The sequence below is a fragment of the Garra rufa genome, chromosome 11 (assembly GCF_049309525.1).
Source record: "Garra rufa chromosome 11, GarRuf1.0, whole genome shotgun sequence".
In the NCBI taxonomy this organism is placed as follows: domain Eukaryota; kingdom Metazoa; phylum Chordata; class Actinopteri; order Cypriniformes; family Cyprinidae; genus Garra; species Garra rufa.
Window position 1 is genome coordinate 6865986 of NC_133371.1, and position 21477 is coordinate 6887462.

The window sequence follows — 21477 nt, forward strand, 5'->3', positions numbered from 1 at the left end:
AAAGAAATTAAACAAGAATTTTGAAACTGACTTCATCCAGTGTTTAGATTTTTGTACTAGAAATGTAAGCAAATTTAATGCATATTTAATTTGTATATTTAAACCTAACATTTTAGAAAACTTGTAAAACATTTTTTTTACAATCATCAATGCAATCAATTAACCCAATTAATTGATTACATTGATAATTGCAAACATTTTGCGTATTACAAGTTCTCTAAAATGTTACGTTTGAATATGCAAATGAGCCATTATTTAATGAAATATGCGCTAATTTGCATACATTTCTAGCAAAAACAACTAAGCACTGGATGAAGTCAATTTCAAAACTCTTGTTTAATTTTTTATTATTAATTAGAGTCAAATGTTTTGACAGAGGGAATTTTGGGTATCTCATATTGTCACTCCATAATTCAGAATTAAAAACAGAAAATGTATTTTTTTTTTTTACCATTTTTGAGAGAAAAAAAAGGTTGTAAAAAATCAAGCTGATTATAAATGAACAAATCCCTCTGTACAGAACTTCAGAATATAGACAGGAATAAAAATGTAAAGTTTGGTGTGTGTAAGTGCTACTGAAGTGGAGATTTATGGCTCAGTGTAGGAGTAAAAATAATTTTGAGAAAACAGCCTTTAAAAATATGAATTTTGAAACCTATTGACAAATAGATAAAGTGCTACAAATGAAACACTTAACAGTGTCTTTTGGATGCTTTCTTTCCACTAGTCTGACACTTTATGAAATACCAAAAAGCCCAAAAATCTGACATTTTTGACTGCAGTGTCTCCCCTTAAGATGTATATAAAACATATGACCCTGGAGCACAAAACCAGTCTTAAGTCGCTGGGGTATATTTGTAGCAATAGCCAAAAATACATTGTATGGGTCAAAATTATTGATTTTTCTTTTATGCCAAAAATCATTAGGAAATTAAGTAAAGATCATGTTCCATGAAGATTTTGTGTAAAATTCCTACTATAAATATATCAAAATGTAATTTTTGATTAGTAATATGCATTGTTAAGAACTTAATTTGGACAACTTTAAAGGTGATTTTCTCAGTATTTTGATTTTTTTGCACCCTTAGATTCCAGATTTTCAAATAGATGTATCTCGGCCAAATATTGTCCTATCCTAACAAACCATACATCATCAATAGAAAGCTTATTTATTGAGCTTTCATATGATGTATATATCTCAGTTTTGTAAAATTTAACCTTATGACTGGTTTTGTGGTCCAGGGTCACATATATGTAACATATGACAAATCGGATCAGTCACTCTGAGACTGCACTGCTAGAACACAACAAAGACACAGTCATTTTCATCAGCAGAGGGCACCGTTACACTATGTTAGGACAGTGTGAATAAATCATCTGATATTCACAACTGTTTTAATTGACTGCAAATCCAGAGCTGTCGAGTTTTAAATGAGTTCAGTGAACTCAAAACTAGTTGGACTCCACAGATGTTCACAGACCCCATTTGTCGAGCTCCTGTGTGTAGCTGGCAGGCAGCATAAGGGTCTCAGGGTCTATTAGCTTTCAGGGGCCATTTCTTCCATATGGGGCCTATGAAGCCATCAGCCAACACATAGGGACTATGAACACACACACACACACACACACACACACACACACACACACACACACACACACACACACACACACACACACAGAGAGAGAGAGACCATTCAATAGGTCACGAGCAGATGTAAACAGTCAAGATTAACTTGGTATGCATATTAAATGACATTTGCATTGGTTGTTTTGATGTATTATTATCATAATCAGGCTGTCTAAAGCGGAGCATTCAGACAGAGCGGATACCTATTGCTTATCGTCTTCTGTGAGAATCAGTGGCCAACCCTTAGATGAAGACGGAAATGAATATGACGCATGTCTGGTTATTGCCGTGGAAACCTGACAGCTGCGTTAGTGGTGACCAGACGACACTAGAGACAAACACTCATTGTTAAACTCAAACAAAACACACACCTGCCTGATCCACAGATCTCCATGTCAATGCTTTCTAAACGGGAAACAGGAAAACGTTTATCACCAAACACACTGAGATATTCATGGCTTCGGAGCTCTGAGAAACACAAAAGAAGAAGAGCTACAACTGAATAAGGATCTGTGCATTTGAATTTTATTTGCAGTGTAATTTGGACACTTCCATAACAATTCTCTCATTATTAACAGGAATAAGTGAAGCATCTGTTAAATGAACAGTCCTCTCCCAAAAAATGTATAAAAAAAATACTTAGATTTTTTTGTCTTGTTTCTAGCCAAAATATCTACAAATTCTTAAATCAAGAAGGATTTTCTAGACAAATAAAAAATATTGTTGTTTTCAGAAAAAAACTAAGTCAAAATTAAGTGCGTTTTTGCTTGAAACAAGCTAAATAATCTGCCAATGGGATAAGAAAAATAATGTTTTTCTGCTTGAAATAAGATTGTTTTCTTATCCCAAAAACTCACTTAATTTTGACTTGTTTCCAGCCAAAATATCTAAAAATTCTTAAATCAAGAAACAAGAAGCAAGCAAGAGGTAAGAAAAAAAATCTTATTTTAAACTGAAAAACTAAATTATTGACAGATTGACCTGATTGAGAAAAACTCACTTAATTTTGACTTTTTTTATTTTATTTTTTTCCGTCTAGAAAATCCTTCTTGATTTAATAATTTTTAGATATTTTGGCAGGAAACAAGACAACAAATCTAAGTAAGAAAAGCATTTTTTTACAGTGTCCCTTAGTGGAACAGAAAAGGAAAGACAAAATATGCAAAATGTTCATGACGTGAAAATGTAGAGTTTTAACTATTTTAAAATGTATGCATTTATTTATTTATTTGAAAAATGAGTTTGCATAGGTTTATAAATGATTTACCTTACATATTGTCTTGTTTTCAGGAAAAACACGTCAAAATGACGTGTTTTTTTCTTGAAACAAGCTCAATAATCTGCCAATGGGGTAAGAAAAATAACGTTTGTTTTCTGCTTGAAATATTTTTTTTCTTACCACATTGGCAGATTATTTTGCTTGTTTTAAGCAAAAACTCACTTCATTTTGACTTGATTTTTTTCTGAAAACAAGACAATTTTTACTTCTTGATTTAAGAATTTGTAGATATTTTGGCTGGAACAAGACAACAAATCTAAGTAAAAAAAGCATTTTTGCAGTGTCCTTCTCTTTTCCATAAATGTGGATGTAAAATGTATGCATTTATTTATTTATTTTTGAAAATAATACACTGACATCGCATATATTCAATCCACAAGGTTGTTGCATTCTGATGTTTAAACTTAAAAAGCATGAAGAGTACATTTCTAAGAATTCCTGCATCTAAAGCCAAAAGTTTGATTTTCATTATTTTGAACACTCTAACTTGTCATTGACCCACATGTCAAATATCTATAGGCTAACCAAAGCTTTCTTTAAAAATTCAAGGTAAACTGTGATAAGAGAGAGGATGTCTAAAGCAGCCTGAAAAAGCTGTTTATCTGCACTAAATCCCACACTGAGATAAATCTAGATGTCCATCTATAGACCACTGCTCTCTCAGATCAGCTTTACCAGACCAGATCAGATTCACAATCACACAGCAAACAGATTTTAACATTAAGGAAGAAACATAACATAACAGGAAGAAACACTCAGATAAGCAGAAAAACAACTAAAAACACAAGGAGACGTATATGTCAGGTTATAGTAATGACTATATTTTTACACTTTATTAAGAAAATGTTTTTTGTTTTGGGATGGTGGCTTAGTAATAGCAGATAGTAATAGTAAAAAAAAATATTTAACCATTACAACAGAAAATAGAACAATCAAAATGGAGAAAAAAAAGAATTTTGAAATAAAACATATTTCATATTTGATTTCATAAAGAATCAAAAGCAAGAAATCATCTGTTTTTATTGCACAAAACTGTTGAAATACATAATGTATTATAAACAATGGAGCTAATGTACATTATGCGTTACAAAAAAAGGCCTGCAGAGGGCGCCAATGGCCTGATCATTGTTTTTACACTTCGCTGCGATCTTATCCTTGTTTAATATCGACTAAACATTTAACTCAAACGTCCCCTCAATCTTTAATATCTGGTCATAGGCTTACCACAGAAATGTTATAGCCACAGTAATTTAATGAATATGTGGACACCAAAACGTGAGGGTTTAAACTTTTATTTTGAAATCGCGACTAACACTTCTCCTGAGTTTGCATAGGTTTATAACTGATTTACATTACAAATCAGATGAAGTGCTGCATGTTGCATGCTTAATATATAATGCATTATAAGACTGTTATCCTTGAAAAACAGTCTAATAATGCATTTTATGGATTCTCGTCTGTGAAATGCGGTACTTCCGGTATTTTGCTGGTTATTTGACATGGGCAAAATTAATTTTTAACAATCGAATAGTCGATTAGAATCGACAGATCGCGACAGCCTAAAAAATATCCTTCATTTTGGATCTGACCCATTCATTTTAGGTTTTGGAGTCTCTAACATCATCAACAAGAAGTATACCTTCAAGTTTGTTTTATTAAGTATACTTAAGATTAGTTCAAATATATTTTATAGATTACATGTGGAAGCATCCGTTGTTTCGGTTTATCTTCACTTGTGTTTTGGAAATTCTGTTCAGAAGATGTGCAATAGCGCCCCTGGAGTATAACAATGAAAACACAGATTCTCAGAGCTCAAATATACTTAGACTTTTTCCTAAGTATAAGTCAAGTATACTTAAATGTCATTAAGTATATTTCTGAGAAGTATATAAAGCACATTTCTGGAAAATACATACAAAGTCGACTGAAAGTATACTTCCCTATTTTTTATTTTGAAGGAAGTATACTAATAGCACACTTGAATAAACTTTATTTTTCATAAGGGCAGGGTTGCAAATCACTGCTTTAAACAATCATATTTCAAGAAATGTTGCAGATACAGAAGAGAAGGTATGTGTGTGTGCTCGTTTGATTGTTTTATAACACGCACATATTCAAGCACACTCTGAATTTCGATGCTGAGCAATCATTAGGATTATTGCAAAGCCCTCATCTATAGTACACACACACTGAGCTCTGCCCTGTCCCTTGACTCTTCCTCATATTAAATACAATGCTGTACAGATTTCAGCACTGTTAGCACTGGTTACCATGGAGATCATCAGCATCACTGAATATCACAAATCCTTGAAATATCTCTGCCTCTGGTTTCATTATGAAAACAGAGAAATGAAAGAAGGATGTTTGCTGTAATCCTGACTCCCTTCTTAGCATTACAGTTGTTTCTTGTAAAACAGAAGTTTGGACTGGGAAATAGTTCACCCAACAATGACAAACTTGTTTCGTTGTTTCTTCTTTGGAACACGAAAGTAGAGTTTTAGTCAAAAGGTGCAGGTTGCTCTTTATGACCAAATGAAACTGAATGAGAAAATAATGTACAAGCACTATCAAAGCAACTTCATTTTCAGCTCTGTGGCTAAGGCAAACAAGGATACTTTATATTTAATCAAAGCAAAGAGAATAGCTTTCCTCTTATTAAAGTCAGCGTGGCTCAGAGAGAAATAGAAAACCATCAGCTCTTTCATTCGGCGTGGGCACTTTTCCAGCTCAGAGATCACATCAAAGTTACATCTCACTTCAGATCTGGCTTTGGCGTCAGACAGATCAAATCTTCAAGACACTCTGTGGTTTTAGAAAGGCTCTTATGAGCACAGAGCCCTCTGTTACTGTGTCAAACAAACCCAGAGCCAACTTCCTTCATGTTACTATTATTATTGATATTTTTTCATTTATGAGATTAGAATTACAATCCTTTAGAGCAGGGGTCCTCAAACTAAGGCCCGGGGGCCGCCCCGCATTTGGATCATCTCCCAGTTACCCAAAGCTTTTCATGGTTGGTTGTGCATCTTATTCTTCCACGCTTTTTTTCTTCAACTCAACTTACTGTTAACATGCTTGGATGCAGCACTCTGTGAAAAGCCAGCTTCTTTGGCAATCAATGTTTGTGTCTTCTGGACACCTGTCAGATCAGCAGTCTTCCCCATAATTGTGTATCCTAGTGAACCAAACTGAGAGACCATTTTGACGGTTCAGGAAACCTTTGCAGTTGTTTTGAGTTGATTAGTTGATTGGCATGTCATTATATTATGTTGAGATAGCGAATTGGTGGGTTTTTGTTAAATTTGAGCCAAATCATCAAAATTAAAAGAACCAAAGACTTAAACTACTTCACTCTGTGTGCATTACATTTATTTAATACACAAGTTTCACAATTTGAGTTGAATTACCGAAATAAATGAACTTTTCCATGGCATTCTAATTTACTGAGAAGCACCTGTATATCTTCTGAAAAGAAATTATCATTTGTCTGTCTGGTACATAAAAAATAATAAACTATTCTAGCATTAAAAGGTATAATAAATACAGGTAAAATCATAATAAAATAATAATAATAATAGTAGTCAGTCCGGCCCATGGAATTTTATTTTATAAACCGATCTGGCCCTCCATTAAAGAAAAGAAAATGATGTGGCCCGCTCAGAAAAAAGTTTGGGGACCCCTGCTTTAAAGGCAATTTGCCTTCTAATTAACTCTCTCTATATATTGGGATCCAGTGGTGTGATCTTCTGAAATGAGGACATCCACTCTCTACATAGTCAAAAAAATAAAAATTAAAAAATCACATTCAGTTCCATTTGATGTCTCTAGCTTAAAGGCATATGAAATAGCATTTCTGTAAGCCTACCCAATACATAATTTATTAAAGCCAAGACATGTCAAATCTCAACAGGTTTATGCTTTTTAATTAAATTTTTACATGGCAAAAAATAAAAACTTAAAATTACAGTAACAGGTAATTCATGTAGCTTTTTAATTTTCAATACTTGCTGTTATTTGATTATCTACTTTTCAGACTTAATTAACAAGTACAATCTGCATTTTACAGGCAAATCCTTTTATTAAAGGACTATCTCGACCAAAAAAAAAAAAAAAAAATGCTGAAAATGTTCTCACCCTCAGGCCATGCAAGATGCAGCTGAGTGTATTCGTTGGAAGAGATTTACAGAAAAGTGGAATTACATCACCAATGGATCCTCTGCAGTGAATGGGTGCCGTCAGAACGGATGATTAACACGTCACAATAATCCACATGTAATGTAAGTAATCAACAAGTTGTGTGTTTACAAGTCCTCTATCCACAATGTTGCTTTCTACACTGAAAAATAAATCTTACCTGAGTCATTAGAATAATATGGAGATATGAACAGATTGTCATTTCCGTTTCACTTCAATTCTGATTTCCATACATACAATGAGTCACTGCCTCCTCTCGTGTGACTTAAAGCAATAGTTCACCCAAAAATTTAAAATTGTATGTTTATCTGCTTACCCCCAGGGCATCTAGATGTAGGTGACTTTGTTTCTTCAGTAGAACACAAACAAAGATTTTTAACTCAAACTGTTGCAGTCTGTCAGTCATATAATGGCAGTCAATGGGATCCACGGCTTTGAGAGTCAAAAAAACACACAAAGACAAAACCAAACTAAACCCTGGGGCTTGTGATGATACACTGAGGTCTTAACACATGAAACAATCAGTCTGTGCAAGAAACTGAACAGTATATATATTATTTTTTACATAATTTTACATCATCCACCGCAGCATCCATCTGTCCTGAGCACGTTTACAACAGACATCAACCCGTGACGAAGAGAAAGAACCATAACTTCAGTCGATCAGGTTAAAAAGTTGGGAGCCAGTGAAAAGTCAGCAGTCCCGGATGAGTTTGTGCAAGCAAATATAATCTTTTAGTTTATATTTGGCTGCAACAATCAGTATAGGCGCAAATAATTACCATTTTGAGTAGCCGCCGTCCCCACAATCTCTCTGCACTGTGTAAACAATGAGTGACGTATACATGCAACAGAGTACTTCTGTGCATGCTTCTACTAAGCCAGATATTGTGAACGTGCTCAGGACAGTCAGCCATTGTATAAATACTAGGGATGCACTAAAATGAAAATTCTTGGCCGAAGTCGAACAAAACTAAACTCTGGGCCGAAGGCCAATTACCGAACTCGTTTTTTCATGTATTTTGAGAGTTTTTTTTTTTTTTTTTTTTTTTACAATTGCATAAATTAAATAGCCAATATTTGCTTTTTACAGTTCTGTCTTGCTTTTCAAAGAAAAAAAAAATCAATTACAAAACAACTATTTAAAAATATTTACTTAACTCTGAACATTTTTAACATTCTAGCCTACCAACAAAGCACAATTTATCTTAAAATTAATGAGTTAGTAAAATAATATTTTTTGGCCATTTTTAAGTCCCCCTTCTTGAATCAGGCATGTGTTTTTAATGCACAAATAAATGCAGCCTTGCTGAGCAAAGGAGAATGTTAGAATAAATGTATCAATAGAGCTGTTGGAATGATTGTTAACATTATTTTTGTCTCACTTTTTTATCTTAATTTACAGAACAACAGTAAAATTAGAAAACTAACATTTCTGAATGCTAACATTCTCCTTCATCTTGGATGACCTGGGGGTAAGCAGATAAACATCACGTTTTTATTTTTGGGTGAACTATCGCTTTAACACATTTATTGTGCTGTTCTCTCATGCATTCAGACACCACTTGAGTGAAAAATTTAACAGATGTCATAAAATAGTTTTATTTTTGTACTCTCCATTATTATCTATTTATCTTCAATGAGGAAAACAACCATGCTGTGAAAATCGCACACAGGAAAAGAAAAGTGAGCCACAAGCTTCCTAAACCAAACGACCAGTAAAAGCAGTTCTATGAATAACCTATGAATAATCTATTAGATATAATAACAGCCGTACACCCGCATGCTCCTTCATTCGCCATTTACCAGAAAATCAGAGGCTTTTAGAGGCAGTTTGTGGTTTCGCCTGGACTCAGGATTGTCCTGGCATTGCAGATTGTGGATTGTTTTTCATGTTAGGGTTTCAGGGAATGTATTTGGCAGTAACTTCTTGGGCCATGCTGTTCCCTCCAGGGTTTAATCTCAGAGTGAATTAGACAGCAATTAACTCCCATTAAAGTGTGGTTTTATCTCTTTCTGTCTCACTGGCAGCTGCGTAAGTGTGTGTCTGTGTCTCTATAGCAGACTATATTTAAGTGTACAGGATTATTGGTAATTAATGCATGTTGTTAGCGGTGTCACGTAAGACAGTGACCCTGGCTGGCTGTGTTGTAATGGAATAATAGAGAAGGGTAGAATGCCGTTCTAGAACTAGTAATTGAAAACATGATTTTATTTGTCTACTAGAAATTAGAAATGATCAACAAATCCTAAAAATAGATCATACTTTCCATAGTTTATATAGACAAAGGAAGCACATGGTTGTGGAACTTCTTGGTGCAACTCTATGGAGAGAGTTTACTGACATTTTGCATTCTGACTAATGTAAGAAGGCCTGACAGGATAAAATAATGACAGTCCTTTCCAGAGAATCTGACCGACCTGCTTTAAATTACCATAGGAAGCACATCTGTCACAGTTCTGACTGTTTTGCCATTGGTTTTTCACATTTGTCTTCCTCCTGTCATTTTGTGATCATTTGGTTTAGTCCTCGTTTGTGTATCACCGTCACCTGTGTTTGATAATTAGTTTGTCTTTAAGAGTCTGTCTTTGAGTTCAGTTCCCTGTCGGTCTGCGTTGACGTTTAACGTAATTTAATGTGTGTGAAAGCCCTCTTGTGTTCCTGCCTTGTTCATCTTGGAGAATTATATTAAATATATTGTTATTTGTTTATATCGTCTTTCGTCTCGTCTCGTTCTGCACACACGCACCTATAACAACATCTCACCAAGCAGGAAAAAGTTGGACGTGCTGTAAATTTTAAAATGCAGGATGTCTTGCCATCTTAATCTTTACATTAAGGGGAGACACTGCAAGCCAAAAGACATGCATCTTGAGATTTCCGCTTATTGTTTTTTCAGACTAGAGGAAATAAATCATCCAAAAGACACTGTTAAGTGTTTTTTTCATAGCACTTTATCTATTTGTGTCAATAGATTTCAATTACAATACATATTTTTAAAGGCCATTTCTCAAAATGAGTTTTTTCTCCTAGACTGAGCCATAAATCTCCACTTCAGTAACACTTACACACACCACACTTTACATTTTTATTCCTGTCTATATCCTGAAGGTTTTTACAGACGGATTTGTTCAGATATAATTGGCTTTACTACATACAACAATTTATTCCCCCAGAATTGTGAAAATATATTCGTCACGGACAAAACTGAGATACCCAAAATCCCCTCTAATATGTCAAAAATAAATAAACAAGAATTTTGAAAATGACTTCATCCAGTGTTTAGATTTTTGTACTAGAAATGTATGCAAATTATGCATATTTCAATAAATAATGGCTCATTTGAATATTTAAACCTAACATTTTAGAAAACTTGTAATACAAAAAAAAGTTTGCAATTATTTATGTAATCAATTAACTTGGTTAGTAAGGCAATAACTCTTAGTTTATTTATTTTTTTACCCTATTCACCTGCAGTGTCTCGCCTTAAAAAGATGCATACAGAAGTAGTTGAATAAACCTGTGAAAATGGATTCTGTCAATATGCATCTTAATTTTTGACAGCATAATTTTTACACTGCAAAAATGTATGTTTTTTAAAAAAATGGTTTTTACTTGGTTTTCTTTACATATCATGTGTAATTTTTCATCTGATTTCTACTGACTGAGTGGACTTCTATGGTGCCCCCAAGTTTGAACTTCCAAAATGCAGTTTAAATGAAGCTTCAAAGGACTCTAAATGATCCCAGCTGAGGAGAAGGGTTTTATCTAGCAAAACGATTGGTTAATTTTTTATACTTTATAAAATGAAAACAAGATGGGAGTTACCTTAACTGCATTGACCTGGATCACACAGACAAGACGAGCATTAGAGGTTAAAAAGTATATAAATTGTCAATTTGTGTTGAAAATAACCAATCATTTCACTAGATAAGACCCTTCTTCTTCAGCTGGGATCGTTTAGAGCAGGGGTTCTCAACCTTTTTTAGGCGGGGCCCCCCTCCTGCTTCGGTCAATTTTGCAAGGCCCCCCATACCTGACATTTCCTCTAAAGATGTTTACTTTTAAAACCGTTTTATTAACCAAAACATTTGTTTTGCTTTTTATTTTTGTACTGCATGTTATAAAAAAAATCTAAATTCAAACTAACTTTAAATTAAACTATGCTTTTGAATTTAAAAGAAAACCCTCTGCTCTGTTCTAACATTTTAACACACACACACACACACACACACACACACACACACATATACATATATATAAATATATATAGGCACGTGCAAGTTTGTTACTATAACTCTGATCGTCTTTAACTCTACATTAGCGCGACGGTTTCTTTCATGCAGTGAAGAGATGAAGTAATGACCTGCACTCCCTGGGGGGTATAGGTTACTTTTGCGGGTGGAAGTGGGACAAAACATGAATGTCGCGGGCGGGAGCAGGACGAAATAACATATATTACATTAGGAGCGGGATGATATTTCTGCGGGACAGAAACTTGCGGGAGCGGGACTAAAAAATATTGTCTCTTGCAGGTCTCTAAAATGAAGTTTTGTGCTGTCGTTCAGTCTGTATTTAACAGTGCAATGAAATTTGCTGCGTCAAGTCCATAACAATCAATCACAGAACACGAGAGAGACCGTGCTTTGATCATTTTCATTTAACACATTAATAATGAAATTAAACAATTTTAGGATAATATTTAAGTGATATTTATCTCGCGGCACCCTGGAGCCCCACCGGTTTAGAATATCTGTTCTACATGAAATGTGAAACGCAATAAAATACACCCAGTACCCAAATAATGCCTTGTCTGTTTTTTTCTTGAAAACAATTTGCGCCCCCCTTCCGATCTCTCCGCTCCCCCTGTTGAGAACCACTGGTTTAGAGCTTTTTGAAGCTGCATTTAAACTGTATTTTGGAAGTTCAAACTTGGGGGCACCATAGAAGTCCACTATATGGAGAGAAATCCTCAAATGTTTTCTTCAAAAAACTATTTATTTACGACTGAGCAAAGACATTAACATTTTGGATGACAAGGGGGTGAGTACATTATCTGTATTTTTTCGCTTCGGAAGTGAACTAATCCTTTAATAAACAAGTATGCAAGTATGCTTTTGCAGACTATATCACTCCAGGGCTGCAGGTGGCAGGGTTTTAATTGCAAGAACTGATATTAATAATGGAGGTTTGCATGGCCATAAATGTACTTTTCCTCTGCGAGGAAGGTAGAAAAAAACAGAATAACCTTTTACCAACACAAAAGAGCACAAAGGGATAAATATCAACACATTTGTAGCTTTGAAAACCCAACAGGGGCCAAAAGTTGTTCCACCAAATAAAAGAAAAGGCCATGAATGACGAATAGTCAGTTTTGATTGGACAAAGACTACAAGACCTTCGCCTATAAACGTTTTACCATCAGTCTTAACCTGCACTTTGCCGTGAGTGGGTCAAGCTGATTGACTGCTTCACTGGACTGAACTGGGACATAAATTGGACTCAAAGAGAGAAAGTCATGACCATCTGTCTATTAAGATGTGACAGCTGACCACACACACCCTCAGCCTGAGGCACCTCCACACCATCTGCCACCACACTGACCCTGCTGAGAGCCACGAGCGATCAGACACTCCTGAAGGACAAACAGATCACGAGACAGACACAAGGACAGCTGCACACACAGACAGACAGACAGACAGACAGACAGACAGAAGCTCCTCAAGAAAACTCAATTCTGCAAGTTTCATGGCCATATTTGAATTGACAGCCATGTGGAACAGGATGTTGGACCAATGAGTGTGGAGTGTGTTAGTAGAGACCAAAAGGTGGTCCACTTGTAGATGTATTAAAGGGGTCATCGGATGCCCATTTTCCACAAGTTCATATGATCCTTTAGGGCAGGGGTTTTCAAACCTGTCCTGGAGCCTCCCCTGCCCTGCACATTTTGCTTGTCTCTCTCATCTAATACACCTGATTCAAATCATCAGCTCATTAGTAGAGACTGCAAGACCTGAATTGGGTGTGCCTAATAAGGGAGACATACAAAATGTGCAGGGCAGGGGAGGCTCCAGGACAGGTTTGAAAACCCCTGCTTTAGGGTCTTAATGAAAAGTCTCTAATATACTTTGGTTAAAAATTGTCAATTGTAGTGTAAGAAAACACCCTTTTACCTTGTCAAAACCAGCTCATTTTATTGCATGCGTCCTTTTAAATGTCCCTATCTGCAGAGGGATTACGAGCTGTAATGTTTACTTTAGCTGCGTTTATTGGCGAAACTTGCCAACAAGCACATTATTAAGAAAGGCCATTTGCAAAGATGTGGGCGAAACTGCATCACAAATGATTCACACGAACATAGACGCATATGTAGATCGGGATCGGTGTTTTCATTTTAAAAACGAAAGTAACGTTGTCCTTTGACTCTTAAGCTGCTCAGATGTCGTTAGTAAATGACGACTGCTATGTTCATTATTACATCCGGCAACAGAACACCTCAATCGCTCAATTAGAGTCTTCCTCTGCACCTGAGCCACACAATGGCGATCAGAGTCGGACTGTTTCAGCTCGGTGAGGGCGGGGCTAAGGTAAGGCGCTCATGTCAATCAACTGTGTTTCGTCACACCCACAAGAAGCTGAGAATGACCTGATTTTAAAAAGAGGATATTACTTTTAAAGATTAAACAAACACCGCTGGGTGGATTTTGATCATTGCAGGGTGGTTGTGTTCACAAACTGCCAACACACATTAATGTTTAAACAACATGGAAACCCTTTAATGAGAGAGTGTAAAGAGAAGTGTAAAGCTATATGTGGAAGTTATAGTTATAGTATAGTTACAGTTAAAAGGGCCAAACTTCTGTTTGCACATGAGAAATTGAGATTGAACAGATTTTCTATTACATTTATTTACTTGGCAGATGCTTTTTATCTAATGCAACTTACAAGTGAAAAACATCACAAGCAATTTGTCATACCCTTGTCGAAATGAAGTGAGTATTGTGATGAATATGCCTTTGTAATGCACTTCAAATCTTAAAAGTATGTTTAAAAAAAAACTGTACTTGCAGATAGTATTAATTAGGGATGCGCTGAAATGAAAATTGTTGGCCAAAGCCGAAGCTGAACAAAATTACACACTGAGCTGAAGGCCGACTACCGATTGTTTCCCCCATGTATTTTGCCCATTTTTTTCACCATTGCAAAAATTAAATAGCCAATATTTGCTTTTTACAGTTGTGATTTTTTCAAAGAAAAAATCTATTACAAAACAAAGATTTAAAAATATTTACTTAACATTTGTAACATTTTAGTAGACATAGTCTACCAACAAAACAACAAAACAATTTAACTTACAATTAACAAGTTAGTAAAATAATATTTTTTGGCCATTTTTAAGAGCCCCTTCTTGAATCAGGCATGTGTTTTTAATGAACAAATAAATGCAGCCTTGCTGAGCAAAGGAGAATGTTAGAATAAATGTATTAATAGAGCTGTTGGAATGATTTTTGTCTTACTTTATTTTATTTTCCAGACAACAGTAAAATGACAATACTAACATTTCTGAATGTTGTCTTTTATTTAGTGGTAAACCCACAAGAAGAGCTCAGTCCTAGTTTTTGCTGGCAGCAGCAGATTTGTGAATGATTGTCATCTTTGGTCTTTGAACCCTGGCTAAGGAGCTGCTGTCAAAATAAATACAATTGGTGTCTGGTGTATTAGACAACAGAACGTTCTGGAGTTGATTGACTAATGGATGATTTCAGTCATCATACAGTAACCTTTCTCTTCTCATGAAGACATGCGATGCGCTTCTAAACAGCGAAAAGGCTGAATAAATTATACCGAACAATGACGTGACGCGATCAAATGGAGGTGCGCACTAATTCAGGAACATCGTGGAAGCAATTAAAACTGTCCAAGAAAGACACAAAAATCATTGCAAGCAGCGACAGTGAGAGACCTTGAGTATCTTATTAAATCAGTGAATTTTATGTTGTTACATACATATATGTTTCTTTGCAATGTTACAGCAGTTTAAAGTCCTTTAAAGCAGACAACTTACATTCTATCCTGTTTCATTTTTTATAAAACATTCAAAGATGTCCTTGCACCATCATCGTGGCCTTTTTTTAAAGAGTGCAAATCTGACGAATACTTATATGTGACCCTGGACCACAAAACCAGTAATATAGGGTCACTTTTTTATTTTATTTTTTTATTGAGATTTGGACATCAACTGGAAGCTGAATAAATAAAATTATAATTACTATTTGAAAATTTGGAATCAGAGTGTGCAAAAACATCTAAATATTGAGAAAATTGCCTTTAAAGTTAAGCAATGCATATAACTAATTAAAAATGTTTTGATATATTTACAGTAGGAAATTTACAAAATATTTTCATGAAACATGATCTTTACCTAATATCCTAATGCTTTTTGACATTAAACAAAAATTGATCATTTTGACCCATGCAATGTATTTTTGGTTATTTCTACAAATATACCTGTGCTATAAGGGTCAGACGTGACCTTGTGCACTGCTTGTTGGAATACTGAGATCTGATTGGCCAATAGCCATTATTTAAATCTCATAAGTTATTATATGTTAAGTATTGTAATATTTCATTTGCAAGGTCCTACTTTATAGAAGATGTCCTTAACTACTATGTACTTACATTTAAAATAATAATTTGATACAGTGCACTTATTGTGTACATGTTTGTATGGTGTACATGTATTTTAAAAAATAGTTGCATGTAATTACATATGTAATTAATTTCTAACCTCAATAGCAGCAAAATCGTTTTGCAATACAATGTGAACACAATATGCATATTGTAATTATTTTTTACATAGCAGTTAAGGCCACTTATTATAAAAGACTGATCTAAAAGGGATGGTGGTTTTACAGAGTGGATGCATTTTGGCATTTTTTTTCCAACACGGAGCATATAATCCACTTGAATCGAACAGTGGTTGGTGTCAGATTTTATACTTGACTTGAAATATTTAACTGAGATATAATTCAGACAAATAATTTTGGTCTTTCCATTTCAAGCAGATGAGCTGTACTTGTATGAATGCAGCTGTTAAGACGTATTGGTTATACTTGTGAAATAAACTTATTACTGTTGGAGGGACAGAAATCAATCTAAATTCAGGGTTATGATTTAAATCTGCAGGAAAATGACATCAAGACACTGATGTAACAATATTTAAAAATCTGGAATCTGAGTGTGCAAAAAAAAAAAAAAAAATAGAGAGAGAGAAAATCACCTTTAAAGTTGTCCAAATAAAGTTCTTAGCAATGCATATTACTAATCAAAAATTAAGTTTTGATATATTTATGGTAGGGAAATTTACAAAATATCTTCAAGGGAACATAATCTTTTTTTTTTTTTTTTTGGCATTAAAAAAAAAAATGCATAATTTTGACCCATCCAATGTATTTTTGGTTATTGCTACAAATATACCCAAGCTACTTAAGACTGGTTTTGTGGTCCAGTGTCACATATGAGTTATCTTTCTGTATGCAACATCATGCATGTTCATATAATAGGGATAAAAAGCGTAAGAGTCCTCACATACAAAAAAACCTCCATAAATCTCTTTATTTTAAAGAATTTATCTGAGGCTGAAACTTAACTGACACTGACCTGTGACAGCCGGATTTTTATCTTTGTATTTATTTATTATTATTTCCAGAGTGAGTCTCTATAAAACTGGTTTTAGGGTTTCTGTGGTTAAATGTTTAGCAAAATTGCAATCTCACTGATTCTAGTTGAACTCCAAACTTGATGTTTTCAATCCAAGAATAACTAACCACATTCTATCATCATTTGCCAACTTTTGAAAAGACATGAGAGCAAATTTTGATCACCAAATTTTCACATACACTCTTAAAAATAACAGTGCTTTAAAAGGTTCTTCAAGCGATGCCATAGAAGAACCATTTTTGCTTCCACAAAGAACCATTCTTTCTTACCTTTTTATAATCTGAAGATCCTTCTTTCGCCACAAAGAACCTTTTGTGAAACAGAAAGATGTTTAAGGTTATTTATGGAACCATTTAGACAAAAAAGGTTCTTCTATGGCATTGCGAAGCACATTTATTTTTAAGACTAATGGCAGAGAAAAAACGCACACAGTTCCAATCTACACAGAACTGTATGTCAAAGGCAGGAGACTGGGGAAAACAATCCAATATCTACTTCATATAATGAACAAAAAAGAATTCTTTCATCACAGCGACTTCAAATGAGCATCAAAGAGACAAAAGCTTTTTGCCCCTACAATGGTGTAGTTACATCCTCTACCAGCAGGGGCTAACTGAACCACACTAACTTGCCAAACCAGCCTTGACCTGTTGATGGCACCTCTGTCAGACTATTCATTTTTGAGATGGATGATGTGGAAACGCTAATCTAATACAGCAGCACCTTCATCGCTGCTGTCGTTTGTCATCCACTTGTCCATCCAAACAGCATTTTCTAACATTATAAACAAAAGTTGGCCCTAAAATAGCACCCAGCAAAGTCTGAATAAAAACACCTCTCCAACATACAAAACATTTCTCACAGACAAGAGATCAGCTCAGGGCGAGAGAGAGTTTTCCTCCTCTTAATGTTTTTCTAGGCATCACAATGTGGAGCGAGGGGAGAAGGGGGAGGAGGGACACAGAAAAGAGAGCGAGAGAGAGAAAGAGAAAGAGAGAGGGAGGGGAAGGAAGCAAACGAGAGGAGAAAGTGGAAGCAAGAGAGTGTCAGTGAAAGAAGGCAGTCTGACTGCACAGAAAAGGCGCTCGGCAAACAGCGCGCACTCATTGAGTCAGTTAAATTCTGAACACGGAGAGCTGGTGCATTTGAGCTCGAGAAAACAGTTTTCAGTGCAGGGAGACGGCACAGAGACGGGCAGAAACAGAGGAAGTGGAGTGAACAGAGAAGAGGAGAGGAGAGGAGAGGTTCTTCGTGGAGAGATGGACTCAGATTCTGGGGATCAGAGTGAAGGAGAGCTCTCTCCAGGTAAGTCTTTCTCGTCTTCTGGTTCTCCAACTCTGTTCGAGCAGCTGTCTGGCGGCGCAGGCGAGCACAGGCACGTGCTGATACTTTTCTCATTAACACGTTTAACATTCATCATCGTACTCATCTTCCTCGCCCGGCGTGACAGCCTGTGACGGGGCGTCCATCCGCCAAGTGCTTGAGGCATCTCTTCAGAGCTTTGTATCGGTGGTTGAGAAGTTAATCTGTGATATTTGAGCTGGCTGAACGTAAGGGCGGTGGAAAACTGAACGCCAGCACTTTGGTTTATGGCTGGCAAGGTTCATGACTTGAACTGCTTACGATACAAACCGGCAGACAAACTTAAAACAACCTTGTGGTCATGATAAAGAAGAAGTGTGAGTATCAAAAGAGATTTCAGCAAACTGTGCTCAGATTTGACAAGAAGCCAACAGTTGGCATCAAAAGTCAGATATCTCATATGAACTCATTGAGTCCTTTCGAGACCAAACAATCTTAGCTGTGATATGCACAAAGATATATATGACCATTGACCACAAAACCAGTCATAAAATGTGATTCATACATCATCTTAAAGTTAAATAAATAAGCTTTCCATTGATGTATTGTAAGGATAGGGCAATATTAAAAAATCTGGAATGAAAGGGTGCAAAACAATCAAAATATTGAGAAAAGTTCCTTTAAAGTTGTCCAAATGAAGTTCTTAGTAATCCATATTACTAATCAAAAATTACGTTTTGATATATTTACAGTAGGTAATTTACAGAATATCTTCACGGAACATGATCTTTACTTAATATCCTAATCATTTTTGGCATAAAAGAAAAATCCATACTTTTGACCCACTTAATGTATTTTTGGTTATTGCTACACAAATACCCAAGATACTTAAGACTGGTTTTGTGCTCCAGGGTCACATATGAGCTATCTTTTTGTTTGCAACATCATGTATGTTCATATAATAGGGATACAAACTCTTAAAGCTGAGAACATGCTGGTATTCTTACAATCAACTCCCAAAAATATTTAGCTTAGAGAGTCAAATACAAAATCCTACAAATCTCTTGATTTTAAAGAATGTATCTGAAGCTGGAACATAAGTGAAACTGATCTGTGAACGCTGGTTATTTATTTATTTTCACATAGAGCGAGCCTAAAACTGGTTTTAAGGTTTCTGTGGTTAAATGTTTAGTCATGGCCTGAGTAAAATTGCAATCTGATTCTAGTTGAACTCCAAACTTGATGTGAGCAATCCAAGAATAACTAACCACATTCTATCATCATTTACTAACATTCAGTCAAATGTTTTTTAAAGAATCATGTCTTACCTTTTTATAATCTGGAGAATATAAAGAATCTTTTGTGAAACAGAAAGGTTCTTCAGATGTTTAAGGCTATTTATGAAACCATTTAGACAAAAAATGGTTCTTCTATGGCATCGTGAAGCACCTTTATTTTTAAGAGCGTATGGCAGAACTATTGCTTTAACTGCAGGACTCCGTTGCTGATGAAGCGTAAATGTGGTAATGTAAGTTGTGTGTGTAAGTCATTACGTTGCTGGGGCGTCTGACAGACTGTCTCAGTTCTGTATGTTTGTGCTCTGAGAGCTGCTCTGTGGCCCTCTGAGGGAAAGCTTGAGTTCTTCAGCTACTGTGAGGTTTGGCTGAACGTCTCACTGTAAAGATCTCTGGGGTTTTGCTCTTCCATTGGCCAGTTTGCCTACAGTTTCAGCCTCAGTAGACATGGCCACAGACCACCCAAATCCTTTGGCAAAAAATGGCAAGTTCTGAGGAAATTGCCCAGTTTAAGTCTGATTGGCTGGTCAACACAATTTCGTTGAAGCACAAGCACTTGGGTTGGAAACCAGCAGCAGTAATTTGCCAAACGATGGAGAAGATTGTTTTAACCAGCTACATACCCAGATGTCTAGAGTGAATTTTAGTTTCATTAATTCTGACAGCAAGGCTGTAAAGGTTAAACACGTTTTTATCCCTGTGATGGACTAGCCATTCATCCATCCAAGGTGTTTGCTTGCCTGTGGCCAGAGGTGATGAGATGGGCTCTCTGTGCCCCTATATACAGCATGTGGTTTGGAAAATGAATGGATGGTTAAATGAGTTTACATTTCTATCTGCAATGGAAGAGACTCAATTCAAGCACTTATATACCTCCTATGGGACTACTAATGCATGGAGATGATTATGTAAGGCAAGACACAGTTCTAGAGGTGGAGTTGAGCAGGTGGCGAGATGCAGGAACAACTGACAGTGAAATGTAAATGACTGCTTATATGCCCCAGTGATTAATTAGAAGATTAGATGGGCTACTCCTTGTTTAAAAACACCATTTAGAGGATTAGTTCACTACCAGAACAAAAATGGACAGATAATGTACTCACCCCCTTGTCATCCAAGATGTTCAAGTCTTTCTTTTTTCAGTCGATATGAAATTATGTTGTTGTTTTTTTGAGGAAAGCATTTCAGGAATGGTCTTCATAAAGTGGACTTCTATGGTGCCCCAAAGTTTGAACTTCCAAAATGCAGTTTAAACGCAGCTTTAGCTTTTAAGGACTCTAAACGATCCCAGCCGAGGAAGAAGGGTCTTATCTAGCGAAAGGATTGGTTATTTTCTAAACAAATTGACAATTTACATACTTTTTAACTTCAAATGCTCATCTTGTCTCGTCAATACAATACAGTTAGGGTATGTTGAAAAACTCCCATCTTGTTTTCTTCCCCAACTCAACTCCATCCTACATCGCTGCAGAAGAACCAACCCAGTGTTTACAAAGTGAACATACAAAGAAGATCAAATGCCCTATATATGAAAAAAAAATTAAAACAGTGATGTAGAATGATTTTGAAGTTGAAGACGAAAACGAGATGGTACTTTTTCGACATACCCTAACTGTATTGTATTGACGAGACAAGATGAGCTCACAAATGAGTCTTTCTTTCTTCAGTCGATATGAAATTATGTTTTTTTGAGGAAAGCATTTCAGGAATTGTCTTCATATAGTGGACTTCAGTGGTGCCCCAAAGTTTGAACTTCCAAAATGCAGTTTAAACGCATCTTCAAATGACTCTAAACGATCCCAGCCCAGGAAGAAGGGTCTTATCAAGCGAAAGGATCGGTTATTTTCTAAACAAATTGACAATTTACATACTTTTTAACTTCAAATGCTCATCTTGTCTCGTCAATACAATACAGTTAGGGTATGTTGAAAAACTCCCATCTTGTTTTCTTCCTCAACTCAACTCCATCCTACATCGCTGCAGAAGAACCGACCCAGTGTTTACAAAGTGAACATACAAAGAAGATCAAATGCCCTATATATGAAAAAAAAATAAAACA

The 21477-nt window shown here is 35.6% G+C and overlaps 1 protein-coding gene across 1 annotated transcript in view; it reads left to right on the plus strand.

Annotated features, from left to right (window-relative positions):
- Positions 1-17847: 17847 nt before the first annotated feature.
- Positions 17848-21477, plus strand: part of tnfaip8l3 (tumor necrosis factor, alpha-induced protein 8-like 3) — a 59225-nt gene continuing 55595 nt past the window's right edge. Inside the window, exon 1 of the mRNA XM_073850411.1 lies at positions 17848-18126. Coding sequence (XP_073706512.1) covers positions 18081-18126 — 46 coding nt within the window. The 5' untranslated portion in view covers positions 17848-18080. The remainder of the gene's footprint in view (positions 18127-21477) is intronic.